At 40.3% G+C, this 17,621-nt stretch overlaps 1 protein-coding gene across 1 annotated transcript; it reads left to right on the top strand.

Moving 5' to 3' along the window:
* Positions 1–238: 238 nt before the first annotated feature.
* On the top strand, positions 239–17,128 carry LOC100696407 (transmembrane protein 254). Its single transcript, XM_003458695.5, has 4 exons — positions 239–396; positions 15,394–15,497; positions 16,054–16,113; positions 16,328–17,128. The coding sequence occupies exons 1-4, from the start codon at positions 310–312 to the stop codon at positions 16,446–16,448; spliced, it is 372 nt and encodes a 123-aa protein (XP_003458743.2). The 5' UTR covers positions 239–309; the 3' UTR covers positions 16,449–17,128.
* Positions 17,129–17,621: the final 493 nt, after the last annotated feature.

Here is a 17,621-nt window from a genome sequence, read left to right as displayed (position 1 = left end):
TCACTGCTCAAAGTGGCTGCTCAAACCTCAAACCAAAGGAAATGACCTGGGCTACCGGGTGGACAGTCCGCTGATTAATGAAACTATCCTGTCGACTTAAATTAATTAAAGAAAAAAAAACATTTTTAAAAGTAAAGCGATAATTGTCATTATTTCAGTAAAATTTTCCCATTTGTGTAATAATCAAAAAAAAAAAAAGAGAGAAAAAGAAAAAAGAAAAAAACCTGCCCGGACGGTTTAAATATCCGGGTTTAATTGTACGGTCATATTTGTACGGGACAACAAGCAGCAGCGGCAGCAGCAGCAGCGATGGCTACAAGTGATGGACGCGATTATTTTCAGAGAACACGTCTCTTCTGGATGGTCACCCTGTCAGTGGCGCTGATATATTTCGCTGTAAGTTCGTTAAATCAGCTGTACTGTGGTACAACTGAGATATTATTACCGTCAGTCTTTTTTCTCTCATTTGTAACTGCTCGCGGAGCCCGTGGAGTTGTGTTGCACAATATGTCCTCCGGGTAATTTTATTTTTCTGAAAATTACTCGGGGCTCGGGGAGAGTTTAGTCCTCCCTGTTGTCGATTGCTACTTAATTTTTAAATGGGGAAAATGTATAAATATCGGCAGGTTAGTGTATGGAGTCATTGCCAAGGGTGTCTATGTAAAAGCTAATGTTATCGAGGTTCATTCAGTTCTCGGTGTGACACAGGTCAAACAAACAGCTCAAAGTCCACTGTACGGGTTAACACTAGTAGCTGATTCAAAACTCAGTTCAAATTAGCTACGTTAGATTTCTTTCATTAAGGCTGCCCTCGGTAGTGCTCGGTGAACACTGAGCTGTCACGTACGGGGCGCTACCGCGGTCAAGTGAGCCGTCATTTGTAAGCCGCGGTCAAGCCAGCCGCTTCTTATCCGCCGCATAAATTTCCTTGCGCTTTTACACCAGTCTTTACGGTAGCGCCTTTTCACTTTATATCCCGATTGAAAGCCTAGAGCCGCGCGCACGTGCACACGCGCACACAAATTGCAATGGAACAGCCCAATACAACCAAAGTGACAGTCTGGTTGCATATTCAAAAATTCATTAAAAATCATCCTTAGTAGTTGAGGTCCCACTTTCAACACGTCCCTCCTCTGGGACACCTACTGTACCTCTGTGCCAAGTATCATCCAGATTTACTGTAATATTACTCAAAAATTAAAGGACATGTATATTTAATTCAATAAACTTACTTAAATATTGCATCATATTCAAAAATTCATTAAAAATCATCCTGAATAGTTGATGTCCAACTTTCAACACCGTCTTCCTCTGGGTGACCTACTGTACCTCTGTGCCAAGTTACATCTCAATGCGCTGTAATCTTTATCAAAAATTGAAAGAACAATTATTTGTCAAGGCTGGCTGTGTGCCTTTCAAAGTGACACTAAATAACAGAACTCAGGCACATCAGGGAATAATCCAAAAAGCGGTTTTATTAAACAAAAACAACATACAAAATATCCCTAACCCATACTACATAACCTAAAAAGAAACATAGTGGAAACAAAGGGACACTTAGAAGCACAAGAAAACAATACTATACTGAAAGGGCAAGAGACACAGCCCAAACATAATCCACAACTAAAACGCCAAAAGAACAAGTCATCCCACATAGCAGACGGGTCTTGCCTGGATCTGGTGTCAAGCCGGCACTGCTGGCTGATTTCTGGCATGGTAAGTGGTATGTCATCCAGATATGGGCCAGGCCTGGCGTAGATGGCACTGTTTATGTGATGGCATGCTATATCTGGCCTGATTGTGGTTCACTGTATGTGGCCCAGGCTCATAGAAAACAGGTCTGGCCCGGATCCGGCATCAAGCTGGCACTTCTGACTGACTGGTGTCATGGCAGGGTGTGTGTCAACCAGATGTGGGCCAGGTCTGGCAATGATGGCACTATTTATGTTCCTATTTTCCTGTTTTAGTTAGAAGATCCAAATACCATGTTGCAATACTACACTGCTGGTAGCCAACGTTTCAAATGCAGGTTTGTCAAGTTTGTGAGTGCACACTTTATCCAAAACATAGTGAGGGTTTACTCATGTTTACCACCTGGTAGCTGTAGCTCAGGAGGTAGGGCAGGTCACCTACTGATCGGAAGGTTAGTGGTTCGATCACTGGCTCCTCCAGTCTGCGTGTCAAGAGTGTGAATGTAGTTAGGAAACACTCAGTTTAGAGAAAGTGTGTGAATGTGACATGTTGTATAGAGCACTTTGAGTAATATGGGAGAGTAAAAAAGCACTATATAAGAATCAGTCCATTCACTGTCTGAACAGAGTTTCGTCATGTTACTTTTGCACTATTGTGTTCCAGCACATGTTGTTATTACATGGCTTGATTAAGGTACACATTAGGCTGACATCTGGGGCCAGAGCTGAAAGTGTTCTGGGCCAGCAGGGTGTCTGCAACTGGCTTTGTGCTGGCCGATGTGTGGGCCACCTTTGGTAAACCAGATCTGGGCCACCAAAGGGCCGTCATTCTTTGTGGTACACAGGCCATGTGTAAGCACATTGTGGGACAGATCCGGGCCATACCAATTTTGCTATGTGGGAGGAATTATGTAAAAATAGAAACATCATAAAAATGAAAATGAACATAAAGTAAAATGTACTGAAATGAACATCAGTATGGCCATCATTATTTGCTTGGAAAGTCTAAAGTTCCATGGCTTTGAACAGCCAGAGAACGCAATGCCCAGCTTAGAGTGACTAAAAGTAACTTCTTTTAACATTCTGTCATTCTGCTTCTATATCAAAAATCCACTAAAAATAGTCATTTGAAAAAAAATATTCGCCATTTTTCATCAGTTTGGGTTCCTCTGTTTATAGCAATTTTTAGAATAGAATCGAATACCTTTGTCACTATACAGTTGTACAGTGAGATACAGAGCATCTCCTACTCATTGCAAACATGCTGGGGGGCTGGCTCTATCCGCCTTAGTGCAGCTGCCGTACCATACTGTGATGCAATAACTTAGCAGGCTCTCAATGGGCGAGTGGTGGAAGGTCAGCAGAGGATGTCTGGGATGATTGCATTAAAGGCTGAGCTGTAGTCCACGAAGAGCATTCTGACGTAGCTCTGCCGCTGTTCTAGGTGACTCAGCACCGAGTGGAGGGTGATGGCGTCTTCTGTGGATCTGTTTGCGCGGTATGCAAACTGGTGGGGGTCGAATTCTGGGGGGAGGTAATCCTTGGTGTGCTGAAGGACTAGTCTCTCAAAGCATTTCATGATTACCGGTGTGAGGGCCACAGGGCAATAATAGTTCAGGCTGGTGATGGGAGACTTCTTTGGCACTGGGATGATTGTGGCTGATTTTAGACAGGATGGGATGGCTGCTTCATCCAGTGAAAGGTTGAAGATTCTGGTGAAGATGAGGGTGAGCTGGTGGGCACATGCTCTTAGCACTTTACCACGTATTCCGTCTGGACCGGCCGCCTTCCTGAGGTTCACTGCTAGGAACACACATCTGACATCATGCTCCGTTACAGTGAGTGGAGCAGTGCAGGAACCAGGTGAGGATGAGGATGGGAGCAGGGTTGAGGCAGATGAATGCTGCTGTTGTGGTGTTTCAAAGCGGGCGAAGAAGCTGTTTATTTCCTCTGCTAGCTGCACACTCAGGTTTTCTGTTTTCACAGTTCTGCCTCTGTGGTTTATGATGTCTTGCATTCCCTGCCACACCTCTCGTGTGTTGTTGCTGGACAGGTGGGACCCCTTTTCAGGTCAGCTCGAGCAGACCTGTACAGAGCTCTGTCAACAGACAGACATCGTGGGCTTTGAGGAGTGTGCAGACCTTGCTGGTCAACCAGGGTTTTTGGTTTGGGAAAACCTGAATGCTTTTGTCCACAGTCACATTTGCAATACAGAACTTGATATAGTCCAGTACTGATCCTGTGAAAGTTTCTAATGCAATATATTATACTTTACCAATGTAACACTGCATGCCAAATCAATTTTGAAAATATCGGTGAATTTTGTCTTGAAAAATGCAGGTATCTCTCAGAATTTATGTTATCAAAAATGTATTAAAAGTACAAGCATGAAAAAATACAAGAATGCAATAAAAATATAACCAAACAAGCTTAATTTACAGTTTGAAATACAGAACATAATAAAAATATATAAATAAATACTTGGATATGGGGATTAATAGGTATCAAGAAGTGTAAAAACAAATTACATTCTTTCCTCAGTTTCTATTAATAAGAATTAAATTTACATGAAATTATTCAAAATTATATACATTATTCATAAGGTGACAAAGAATTCAGAAACAACACGGAGAATGTCTTGATGCATGCTCAATCATCCAGGTAATTAAATCCCTAAAGTTTGATTCTGTTCATCTGGACGTAGTGTTTTCAATGGGAGAAAAGTTTCGTCACTCATCCAAGTGACTTCTGCGGTCTCAGCTGACTGCAGGTTTCCCCTATCTTATAATAATAATAATGATGATGATGATGATGATGATGATGATGATGATGATGATGATCATCATCATCATCATCATCATCATCATCATCATCATGGATTGCATTTATATAGCGCTTTTCGAGACCCTCAAAGCGCTTTACAATTCCACTATTCATTCACACACGGGTGGAGACAAGCTACAGTTGTAGCCACAGCTGCCCTGGGGCAGACTGACAGAAGCAAGGCTGCCATATTGCGCCATCGGCCCCTCTGGCCATCACCAGTAGGTGAAGTGTCTTGCCCAAGGACACAATGACCGAGACTGTGGGAGCCGGGGCTCGAACCGGCAACCTTCCAATTACAAGACGAACTGGCAACTCTTGAGCCATGATCGCCCTATAAACAGTACGTTGCATTTTCAGTCATTATGCAATGTACTGTTTAAACGACAAAACGTTTTTTTTGCCTTGACAACATACATTCATCTTCATTTCAAATAAGTAGTTATTTTTCACAGAGAGCAATACCATTCTCCAGCCTCTGCTGTCCAAAACTACTCTGTATTCATCTGGAGGCACTGTGTGTGAAACCACTTTAAATAGCTCTCATGCAGGAACAAAGCAATTGTATAAAATGAAGTGAGGGAATGGAGCTATAAATAGATCAATATAGAGATATGAAAATAAACTTATATATAGACATAGGAACACAAGTTTTAACATTAATGTTTCTGGGATATAATAAACAATATAAGCATACAGGTGTCTAAGCAAACATTGTGGTATACAAACTGAGAGAGTGCAGTGAGTCATGTTTATTCTTGTTCAATATGTGTCTGACACAAGTGGATGAATTAAAAAGTCTGACGACAGCAGCAACAACAGGCAATGCCTTCCTGATGACTTTCTATCTGTTTAAATCTTTTTCTTTTATGCCTGTATCCCAGCTTGAAGAGTCCTGGACCCTTTTTCTAGTCAGTGGGTGTGCGGGCAGACAACTCTGGCTTGTCACCCAGTTGGATTTCCTGGTATTTGTAAGATGGCACTATCTACAAATCAGGACACATCAACTATGATATTAAAAAAATGACAGGATGACATAGTCCTTGGTCAGTTTACCAAGCATTTCTCAGTTTTGTTCTTTATAGTTCTGGGGTCCATTCTTCGTACCTCGTTTACTACATCCAAGATCAAATCATCGCGCCAACTTTGAGCTCGCTAATCCGGTTCTCCGAACACACCTGTTGTTGACGATTAGTATAGCTGGATGAAGTAATCTGAGATCACTGGGTGGCTTAAAAGGGGCTACGCATCGATAGTAGAAACACTGATCGGCAACCCTTTGATTGGTCGGCGAAGATGTCGAAGGAGCGCGCTCAGTTTTTTTTCGGCAGCAGAGCAAGAACTCTTGATTGAGGGATTTCAGGAGTTTCAGAGTTTAATTAAAACGCAGGGGAACACTGCAAAGGCTGCAAAAGCAAGGAGAGAGGGCTGGCAGAAAGTTGCTGACAAATTAAACTCATAAGTAATTTATTATATTATATTATATTACATTATATCCTCTTTCACATTAGAGCCACAACAGGACCCACTAGAACATGGGAACAAGTAAAAGTGAAATATAAGAGTATTCTACAGAATGGTAATATTTATCACTTATATTGCTTTTAGTCTCTTGAAAAGAGACCCTGAAATAATCTGTTTGTTTATAACAGCAACCAAGAAAAGGGCAGAGCAAATAAAGACAGGTGGTGGTCCTGCACCCCCTCGTCACACCCCGGCAGAGGAGCTGGCCCTAGGGTTGAATGCCACCAGACCCATTGTTGAGGGCATCCCTGGGGGCAGCTCTTCCTTAGACGAGCAGCCGGGGTGCAGTAGCAGCAGCACCTTCATAACTGGTAAATGAGCTCATAATTCTATTTGTACAATGTAAAATATTTGGTTGTTGCCTTAATTAAAATGCTTTTTGTACTGTGACATTTATTGACATTGTGGGGTTTTTTTGTGTGTAGTTTCACATAACACTCCATCACTTTTACCTGTTCCCATGCAAGGGGTGACTGAAGCATGCACAGTAAGTTGGGAGAGAGAGAGAGAGAGAGAGAGAGAGAGAGGGAGAGGGAGAGGGAGAGAGAGAGAGAGAGAGAGAGAGAGAGATATATATATATATATAGATAGAGAGATATATATATCTCTAGAGAGAGATATATATATATATATATATATATATATATATATATATATATATATATATATGAGATAGAGAGATATATATAGAGATATATATATATATATAGAGATAGAGAGATATATATAGAGATATATATATATCTCTAGAGAGAGATATATATAGAGATATATATATATCTCTAGAGAGAGATATATATAGAGATATATATATATCTCTATCTATCTATCGCTTTTATAGCCGTGGTCTCTCATCTTGATTACACGAAGTAATTTACTATTACTACTCTAAAATATGAATTACATCTGAAATAATCAAATACATGAAACAGAATGATTAATAGTACATTTCCCTTTTTTTAGGAAATGACCTGTATGTATCTGTATGAAATCAATAAAAGAATGAAATACTGCATTATCTTTAGTTGCATTGATAATATTTATTTATGGAAAAACAGTGGAGAAATATCGCTGTTGCTTTCGTATAAATGAAGCGGACATACCTGAGTGGCCGCGATCTAATCCTGTTTACATAAAGTAAGCCTGCTCCCAAGCAGGTTTACGCTTACGGATCTGTTGCTATGACAGCAAGTCCCAGATGAGCTTCGGAGAACCGAACGATCCAAGATCACGCGAAATCGTCAACAATCAAATCCAGCTAACTTACTTCGCGAGGTACGAAGAACGGACCCCTGTTCATCATATCATTGTTTGTGAGTCTTGGATTATTTGATGATATGTATACATTATGTATTCTTTTGTTTTCAGTTCCATATTGCTTTTTAGTGTAGTTTCTCTTCAGCGTTCCACAAGTGGATGGAACACTTGTGAAAATACTCTAGTGTTAAAGCCAGTCTTGTCTTCATGTCCGTTTATGGTTTTGTCTGTGTCAAGCTCGTGTGTCTTAGTCTGTGTTTTAGTTTGGTGGCCTCTTGTCTCTTTCTTGTGTTGAGTCTTACTTCCACTGTCTTCTTATTCCCAATGTATCCCTGCTGTGTTATGCAGCTGTCTCCAATTCCCCTAATCGCCATCCTATTTATACATTTTGCCAATCTCCCGGTCTGAAGTACATTATTCTATTCTATTCTATTCTATTTATACAGTGCCAAATCACAACAACAGTCACCTCAAGGTGCTTTATATTGTAAGTTCGATTTTACAATTCTACATACAGAGAAAAACACAACATATTATTCCATATAAGCAAGCACTTTAGCGACAGTGTTAAGAAAAAACTCCCCTTTAACTAGAAGAAACTTCCGGCAGAACCAGGCTCAGGGCCATCTGCTGCGACCAGTTGGGGTAAGAGAGAAGGAAGACAGGATAAAAGACATGCTGTGGAAGAGAGCCAGAGATTAATAACAAGTATGATTCAGTGCAGAGAGGTCTATTAACACATAGTGAGTGAGAAAGGTGACTGAAAAGGAAAACTTCAGTGCATCATGGGAATCCCCGGCAGCCTATGTCTATTGCAGCATAACTAAGGGAGGATTCAGGGTCACCTGGTCCAGCCCTAACTATATGCTTTAGCAAAAAGGAAAGTTTTAAGCCTAATCTTGAAAGTAGAGATAGTGTCTGTCTCCCGAATCCAAACTGGAAGCTGGTTCCACAGAAGAGGGGCCTGAAAACTGAAGGCTCTCCCTCCCATTATACTTTTAAATACTCTAGGAACAGCAAGTAGGCCTGCAGTGCAAGAACGAAGTGCTCTAATAGGGTGATATGGTACTACAAGGTCATTAAGATAAGATGGGGCCTGATTATTTAAGACCTTGTATTTTGAATTCAATTCTGGATTTAACAGGAAGCCAATGAACGGAAGCCAAAACAGGAGAAATCTGCTCTCTCTTTCTAGTCCCTGTCAGTACCCTTGCTGCAGCATTTTGGATTAACTGAAGGCTTTTCAGGGAGTTTTTAGGACTTCCTGATAATAATGAATTACAGTAGTCCAGCCTGGAAGTAATGAATGCATGAATTAGTTTTTCAGCATCACTCTGAGACAGGATATTTCTAATTTTAGAGATGTTGCGCAAATGGAAGAAAGCAGTCTTACATATTTGTTTAATATGTGCATTGAAGGACATGTCCTGGTCAAAAATGACTCCAAGGTTCCTCACAGCATTACTGGAGGCCAAGGTAATGCCATCCAGAGTAAGAATCTGGTTAGATACCATATTTCTAAGATTTTCAGGGCCGAGTACAATAACCTCAGTTTTATCTGAATTAAGAAGCAGAAAGTTAGCGGCCATCCAGGTCTTTATGTCCTTAAGACATTCCTGCAGTTTAACTAATTGGTGTGTGTTATCTGGCTTCATGGATAGATAGAGCTGCGTGTCATCAGCATAGCAGTGAAAATGTATGCTATGTCTTCTAATGATACTGCCTAGGGGAAGCATGTATAATGTAAATAGAATTGGTCCTAGCACTGAACCCTGTAGAACTCCATAATTAACCTCAGCATGTGAAGAAGACTCTCCATTTACATGAACGAATTGGAGTCTATTAGATAGATATGATACAAACCACTGCAGTGCAGTACCTGTAATACCTACAGCATGTTTTGCAGCCATCTTTCATGGTGTGGTCTGCTGCTGCGGCAGCATCTCTGCTGGGGACAGGAAGAGACTGAACAGGCTGATCCGCAGGGCTAGCTCTGTTCTAGGATGCCCTCTGGACCCAGTGGAGGTGGTGAGTGACAGGAGAATGGTGGCTAAGCTTTCATCCCTCCCACCCCATGCAGGAAACTCTAACAGCACTGAACAGCTCCTTCAGTGGCAGGCTGCGGCACCCACGGTGTGGGACAGAGAGATTTTGCAGGTCTTTCTTCCCTACTGCTGTCAGACTCCACAACAAAGACTTCAACTGATCAAACACACACAAACGAGTTATCTGCTTTAGGCTACGTGTTTCAGAATTATACCACGGGGTCAAGTACTTCTGATTTGAGGCCTTATTTTTCACAGGAGCTACAGTATCCAGTGTCATATGTGGTGAAGAGTCAAAATCAATTCACCTATATATTGTGTATTGTGCCTTAATTAAGTGTTCCCTGGTGTTTCCAAGTTGCAGTGTGTGTTACTACCAGTAAGTTTGGTAGTTCATGAAATAGAAGAGCTTCTGTTCCTGTAATATTGAATGTTGTTTTAAAAGGTGTCCAAAAACAGAAAATAAAGTATTTCAAAAGACAAGGAGTATGTCACAATGAATATATAATTTGAATTTATACAATTCAATTAATTCCAGTGTTAGCAGTTAAATGTTATGTATTTAGCACCAAATCACAACAGCAGTCGCCTAAAGGCACTTTATGTTGCTGGGTAAAAACACAACAATAATACAAAGAAAACAGCAACAATTTAATTACCCCATATGAGCTAACATTTGGTGAGAGTGGGAAGGAAAAACTCCATTTGAAGAGATAGAAACATCTGGCAGAAACAGGCTCAAGGAGAGACAGCCATCTACTGTGACTGGCTGAGGTTGATGAAAAGGAGACAGGACAACATATATACTGTGCAAGAGATACATACTAACTAATGATTAAATGCAGAGAGGTGTATAAACACAGATCGAGCAAAGAAGAAAAAAATTCATACATCACGGGAAGCCCGCAAGAGCCTAGGCTGATTGCAGCACAAATAAGGGAAGATTCAGGGTCACCTGATCCACTCTAACTGTATTATTTGTCAAAACTGAATGTTTTAATGCTAATCTCAAAAGCAGAGATGGGTGTTTGTCTTCTGAATTAATATAGAATAGAATAGAATAGAATAGAATTCAACTTTATTGTCATTGCACATGTCACAGGTACAGGGCAACGAAATGCAGTTTGCATCCATCCAGAAGTGCTTTAGCCATGATATAGATATATTACTATATATATTAGCAATAATATAGATATGTAAGTATATTACAGAAATGGGTCTATTATGGTATGTTATAATGTACACGGTATGAAGGTATGTTATGAATATGCTATAACTATAAGTATGTACAGGCTGTAGTGAGTACAAGCTATGTACAGGCTATGAACAGGATATAAATATGAAAAACTATACAGAAATATGAGATATACAGCTATACAGAAATGTGAACTATGCAGGTTATAAACAGTTGTAGAATTAAAAATTATCGTATTGTACAGAATGATGTGAGCTGCATCCACAGAAGAGAGGCCTGAGAGCTGAAGACTCTGATTCCCGTTCTACCTTAAAATTCTATAGGAACCACAAGTATACCTAATATTCATAAATTAAAATCTGGATTTCAAAGTGAGTCAGTGAAGACAAGAAAATATGGCTGAAATATGCTGTCTCTTTATAGTCCCTGTCATGACCAGTGTTGGGTAAGTTACTTTAAATTAGTAACTTAGTTACATTACTAGTTACTTCTCTAAAAAAGTAACTCAGTTACTTCAAGTTACTCGTTACTTTGAAAGTAACTAGTTACTAGGGAAAGTAACTTTGGTTTTACTCAGAATTCTCTTGTTAATGTGTTGCTTCCGTAACTGGATACCCAGCCAGACTGCCAGTCTTCTAGCTTGCTTACTTGCCACAAGTGCACTGTGCCACCTACCAATAGAAAGGAAAAAATAATGTGCACATTTCCACGAGAGAAATCCCACGCCTGGACCGTCGTTGACCGCCGCCATGATTCTAGCCTGCTTTTTACATCCAACACAAAAACTGCAGTCGTGGTGCTTTTGATTGTACTCAGATCTTGGAAATTCTGCCTTCTGAATAGGAAGATGTAGGTAACACCAGACTGCAGATGAGCTGCATACAGAGCTGGACTGGGACAAAAAAATCATTCCGGGCATTTTGACTAGAGACCGGCCCACCATTATAGGAAAAATCATAAAGCCTTTGAATGAAAATAAACACTGTTGTGACAGTGATGTACACTGTTCTGATGGTATATATGTATCAATCTATCAATTGTTTGTTGTAAGACTCAGATAATTATTTTTTTAAAAGCGAGACATTTTAAATGAGAATAATAAAGAAAAGTATTTCCTTGTCCCCCCGTTTCCCTGTTAATGCCCTACCTGGCCCCCTGGCAACACTTTGCTAGACCCGCCCCTGCACAGTTACCAGCTGTCAGCTACGTAGAAAAGGATCCTGGTGTTGTTTGTCTCTCAGAAACAGTTCATAACTTCCCTTCAACTCATTCATGTCACCTAAAAGGTAAACCTGTTTCTCCATCACCTGTTCAGCTCTGATGATTCAGTAAGGACATCTCCTGGTTTCATCTGCATGTTTCCCTCTCACCAGATAACCAAACTGATATCATGACCAGCAGCTTTACAGCTGTGGCTCCAGCAAACATCAGCTGATACTAGAAATTAATATTAAATAAATTCTAACAACAGCTGATCAAGCTTAAACGTGCTGCTGTTGTTTAACGCGACATCCGCTGGTTTCCTCTTTCTGGCGCAAAGTGGGCGATAAATAAACAAGAGAGAAAAGCCGATCAGCTGATCATTGATCAGTTTCGTGATTGAAGTAGAAACAGGAGAGAATGAGAGAAGAAGAGGCAGCTGTGCAGCTTCAGCTTTGTGTCTTTTTCATTGTAGCTGAAGTCCGGGACAAACTGTTCCTTTTCACCTCAGTACGAAACGCGTAATATTTTCTCTGAATACGAGACGATTCTGTTTTTTACGGGACGGTTGGCAATTCTAATAATTAACCGTATGAACAAAATAAAGTTCAACATCAGTAACATAGCACCCACCCAGCTGTATAGAAACTCCGTCATGCTAGCTAGCACGCAGTACGAAAAAGTCAGCACAACGAAAATAAACTCCACCTAAACTTGGTTTATATCTGACTCAGATAGACTGCAGGTCATAACTTCTTACCTGAAGTTCAGTTCACCTGACACTCGGACCGGCGGCCGCTTCAGGTCTCTCCTCTTGCCTCCCTTTTCCTTCATCCACCTGCTGGCTTCCACCACTTGCTAATGTTATTGAATCTGTGGAAGCTCCGCACGAAGTAACGAGTAACGAGCCTATCTAAATCCCAGTAACGAGTAACGCGTTCCTGGTTTTGGCATAATAACTAGTTACCGTGCTCGTTACCACAATAATAACGTAGTTACTGTAACGCGTTACTTAATAACGCGTTAGTCCCAACACTGGTCATGACTCTCTCAGCAACACTTTTGATCCATCAATATTAAACAATTATTGATGCAGCGGATTGAGATGAAACCTATTGTATTGACTGTATTGGATACAAGTTTCTTGTAATTTCTGAGGAATATTACAGTAAATCTGGTTGAAACTTGGCACAGAGGTACAGTAGGTGTCCCAGAGTAGGAATCTGTTGAAAGTTGGACCTCAACTATTCAGGATGATTTTTAATGAATTTTTGAAATTGACACAATTATAGTTTATTAACTGTATTGCATTGGATACAAGTTTCCTGTAATTTCTGAAGAATTTTACAGTAAATCTGTATGAAATTTGGCACAGAGGTACAGTAGGTGTCCCAGAGGAGGAATGTGTTGAAAGGTGGACATCAACTATTGAGGATGATTTTTAATGAACTTTTGAAAATGTCATAATTCTATTGTATTGGACTGTAACGCATTGGATACAAGTTTCCTGTCATTTCTGAGGAATATTACAGTAAATCTGGCTGAAACTTGGCACAGAGGTACAGTAGGTGTCCCAGAGGAGGGATGTGTTGAAAGTTGGACCTCAACTATTCAGGATGATTTTTAATGAATTTTTGAAAAATGACATAATTATAGTTTATTAACTGTATTGCATTGGATACAAGTTTCCTGTAATTTCTGAAGAATTCTACAGTAAATCTGGCTGAAACTTGGCACAGAGGTACAGTAGGTGTCCCAGAGGAGGTATGTGTTGAAAGTGGGACCTCAACTACTAAGGATGATTTTTAATGAATTTTTGAATATGCAACCAGACTGTCACTTTGGTTGTATTGGGCTGTTCCATTGCAATTTGTGTGCGCGCGTGCACGTGCGCGCGGCTCTAGGCTTTCAATCGGGATATAAAGCGAAAAGGCGCTGCCGTAAAGACTGGTGTAAAAGCGCAAGGAAATTTATGCGGCGGATAAGAAGCGGCTGGCTTGACCGCGGCTCACAAATGACGGCTCACTTGACCGCGGTGGGGCGCTTAAGCTAACAGGTGGGCTGGTTTATACGTGTTGGGGTTAGCTTGTAGCTAATTAACCTTTTGTTTGGTCAAGAAAATATGGCAAAGTGACCCCAAAGCATTCATGCCTGCTTTCCAAAGTATTGCCATTAAGGAGAAATGACTCAAACTGGGGTAGATGGGAGCATAACCGTTTAAATGTACAAACAGTACGGTGGCCCTAAGGTGCCAACGGTTCAGAACTAAAAATACGCCAATTTAAATAAGTTCCACTGTGCTGAAATTACTTTTTAATGAAACCTTCTAAAATTGGTTTAAAATTTGGGAGTGTTACTGTTAAACAGAGGAAATGTTATCAACCTGTTGCCAGGTTTGTTTATTAAGGTAAATGACAGGAATGTTGTGGCTACCTACTCTGAAGTGCTTTTTTTGTGCCTTTGACAGTGTCACTGTTCTCATATCCATGTTTTCTGAAATGGTGTATTTTGCACCTTGGGGCCACCAAATCAAAATATCCCAAGGTTGATTTATCTATAATCAATTCTAGTTCAAGAAACAAGGCTTGCTGTTGAGGGTATTTTGTGGACATCCAAAGTGGGTTCCAGCAATATCTGTGTTGTTTTTGTGGCCAGAGCCACAGTCAGCCTGACAGGTCAGAGGTGGGAAGAAATGGACAATGGCAGCAGTGTGTTCTATTTGTCAGCTCATGTCTTTAAAAGAAATGTTTTTCATGAATAATTATCATTAAATGAATTAACAGTTAGTTGGAAGCTAAAGATTATATTGTGTAGAAGATCAGTAATTGGATCGGAGACCACAATGATGCCTACACTTGGTTTCCTTTGGTATAACTCAAACAGCCAAACACAGTGAACAGAACTGATTTTCATCTAAAACTGTGACATATTTTACGGCATTTTGCACAAGGCTGCACTTTGTAGTGCATAAATTGTCTACAGTCATGATCTAAACTGCTGGAAAGAGTCATTCATAGCACCCTTCCACAGCAGGAAAATAAAATGATACACTTCATTATTGCCACTGTGGGGTCTTCTCATTAAAACAGCAAGTCATTGCCTGTGAGCACTGAGAGTGTCTGATGTTGGCAACTCTTGTTAATATGGGGACCATGGAGGGGACTTTCAGCAGAAAAAAATACGACTTGCTGTGGTCATATGCATGCCATGAAATGAGTATATATCATAGTCATTAGAAACACAGACAGACAGTCTTTGACTAAACTAAAGTTCTCACACAGTACTGAGCAGAAGTCTTGAGCCACCCATCCTTTAAACTTATTTCTTTAATTTTTTATAACACTGGGCCGAAGTATGGCAGTTTACTAAAACGTGCAGACATACATGGAAATGCAGTTTATAGGGCAAAAACAAAGCTTAACTGTCGTCTTCACATTTTGAACTCTCTCGGGCAAGCTTTCATGTGATTTCTTTAAGTAGTCTTTGGGAATAGTTCTCTGGACTTGAAGGACATTCCAAAGGTCTTTTTTGAGCAGGGAAAAAACTTCAAAAGACCTTCAGAATAATTGCTTATTTAAAGATATTGCCCTTCAAAAGATTAGAAGGGAGTTTTGTTTTTTGTATATGGTGTTTTTAAACTCCTTCTTTCTGGTTCCAGTGCACAGTGTTTGCACCAGATGTAGTCCCATTTGAGCTCCTTGGTCCATTTGGTACCTTCTCCAAAAACCTTGCATATAACCATCCTGATCTACTGTACAAAGGGTAAGTAATGCAGCACTGTGAAGCCTGCAAACAAAGAATTCTGGTAATGAGGTTTGCTCATTATAGCTTTTGTAATGCAAGCCAATCACTTTAGGAGATCTAAATATACATTTTTCTAATGATGTGCAAATCACCACGCCCAACCCCCCCCAACCGGCACACGCATGCCACACACGCCCTGCACATGTGGATCGTTGACACCACATTCATGGGTTGCAAATTGATGCTCATGCTGTGGACGGCAATCAGAGCTTAATGTATTGTTGTGGTTTCGGTCACGTGACTCAGCTGCTAAGTCGGTCTGTTCAAAGGCAAGGCAGCTGGAAGCCATCATCGAGTCACTGGTGGTTTGAAATCTGAAATGACTGATCAATTTAAGCTTATCAGCACTCGGTGATTAGAACAGCACGAGGGGAAAACTTGTTTTCAGACCAGAAAAGTCCTCACTGTTAACAAAAAGGGGTTTTCCCCCCTTTTTTGGAAGCATGTGCATTATCCTAGTTTGAAATGTTATCACTGGAGAGTTGAACCTTTTTTCTCCCCCCCCCCATTTCAGATGGTGTTTGACCTGTGCTATTCATCTTTCTGAGGCCCTGGTTGCACTGAAGTTGTGCAGGTAACAATGCAGGAACCTTAACATCCACTAAGTGGTGCTGAAATCTAATTTTTTAGCCAAATTTCATGTCAACATGTACATTTTTAATTTAAAAAAAAAAAAAAATGGCCATCTGGATTCAAATTGTGCATAATTTTCTGTTTAAGGGTTTAACAACCATTGCGCACATGATGAATCTATTTCCTAAACATACACTGTTAACTTTTTCCTGCAGTAACAAAGGCATCAAGGACATGTCCACTCGGTGCCTTTGGTTTATCCAGACCTTTCTGTTCGGCTTCGCCTCCCTCCACCTGCTAATTAAGTACGACCCAGAGCGTTCCAAGCAGGACTGACCTTACCAGGAGAAGCCTACAGAACAACACATCTGAGTCTAGAGAGCCCTTCTTGGGGCCTCAACTTCTTCCACTGTTCACTTTGATTATAAGATCCTGCTGGAGAGCATGAAATGGAGCAATACTCTTGAGCCTTTTCTTTAATAGTGTTTCTTTTAATAGAATTCCAAAGACATATCTTTGATAGAAATGCTAGAAATTTTCTTACATAGTTTACAGGAATTAAAGATATTTTGTAATAGAGATCACTGTTTCATTCCATATTTTCTAGATTTGAGGGAGAACGGTGCTACCTTTTCAGAAATAATATATTTTAAAGTTTGTCTTGATGATGATAACTAGGGATAAGGGTTATTTAAATATGAGTGTTCTCTTGATGAATTTGAGTGCAGTACATGGAACAAATTTTAGAACAGATTACCTAAAGGTGTTTACATTCAGCCTACGTGGTGCAGTACAGGTGGGTTGGTTTTTGAGGGTTTTCCCTTTTTTCTCAGCTGCTCGGATGAACAGGATGCCTGACACGTTTGCTACAGATGGTATTTTTGCCATCACCCTCAAAAGTGCTCTTGGATTAAATAAAGAGGGGAGCTGCTGTCAAATTTGCCTTTCTCAGATTAAAGTGCTGTGATTCCTAGTCTTAATGTTGACACTACAAAATAAAGGATGACTGAACTGAATCCACTGTGGGGTGTTTTCTTTCTTTTTCTTTTTTTCCTTTTTTTTTAATAGCATTTGTGTGATTTGAGATGAATGAAGTGGTCTCACCACTTTCTTCAATTCAGATTTATTTATGTAGTGGCAAATCAAAACAGCCCTCAAGGTGCTTTATACTGTGAGGTACGTGCCTTTCAGTAGTCCAGAGAAAACTGCAATTAAATGGGCAGGTATTGGGTAACAATGGGAAGGAAGAACTTAACAGAAGTCTCAAGACAAAAATTTAATGATCTCCTGTTGTGGTGTATAAACATAGGGTATCCTCAATGACCTGCATGATGTTCTGCAGCAGTCTGAAACTATAGCAACATGACAGGGTTCAGGGTCACCTGATCAGCCCCAACTATATACTTGAGTCTCAAAACTTTGCTACAGAGTAAGACTGGATTTTGTGGATCCTTTACCCAAAACTAAATCCACATGTTAACACACATCGTGACAAGATTCCCAGAGGCT

This window comes from Oreochromis niloticus, linkage group LG13, assembly GCF_001858045.2.
Source record: "Oreochromis niloticus isolate F11D_XX linkage group LG13, O_niloticus_UMD_NMBU, whole genome shotgun sequence".
Classification (NCBI taxonomy): domain Eukaryota; kingdom Metazoa; phylum Chordata; class Actinopteri; order Cichliformes; family Cichlidae; genus Oreochromis; species Oreochromis niloticus.
This window is presented reverse-complemented; position numbering and strand designations above follow the sequence as displayed.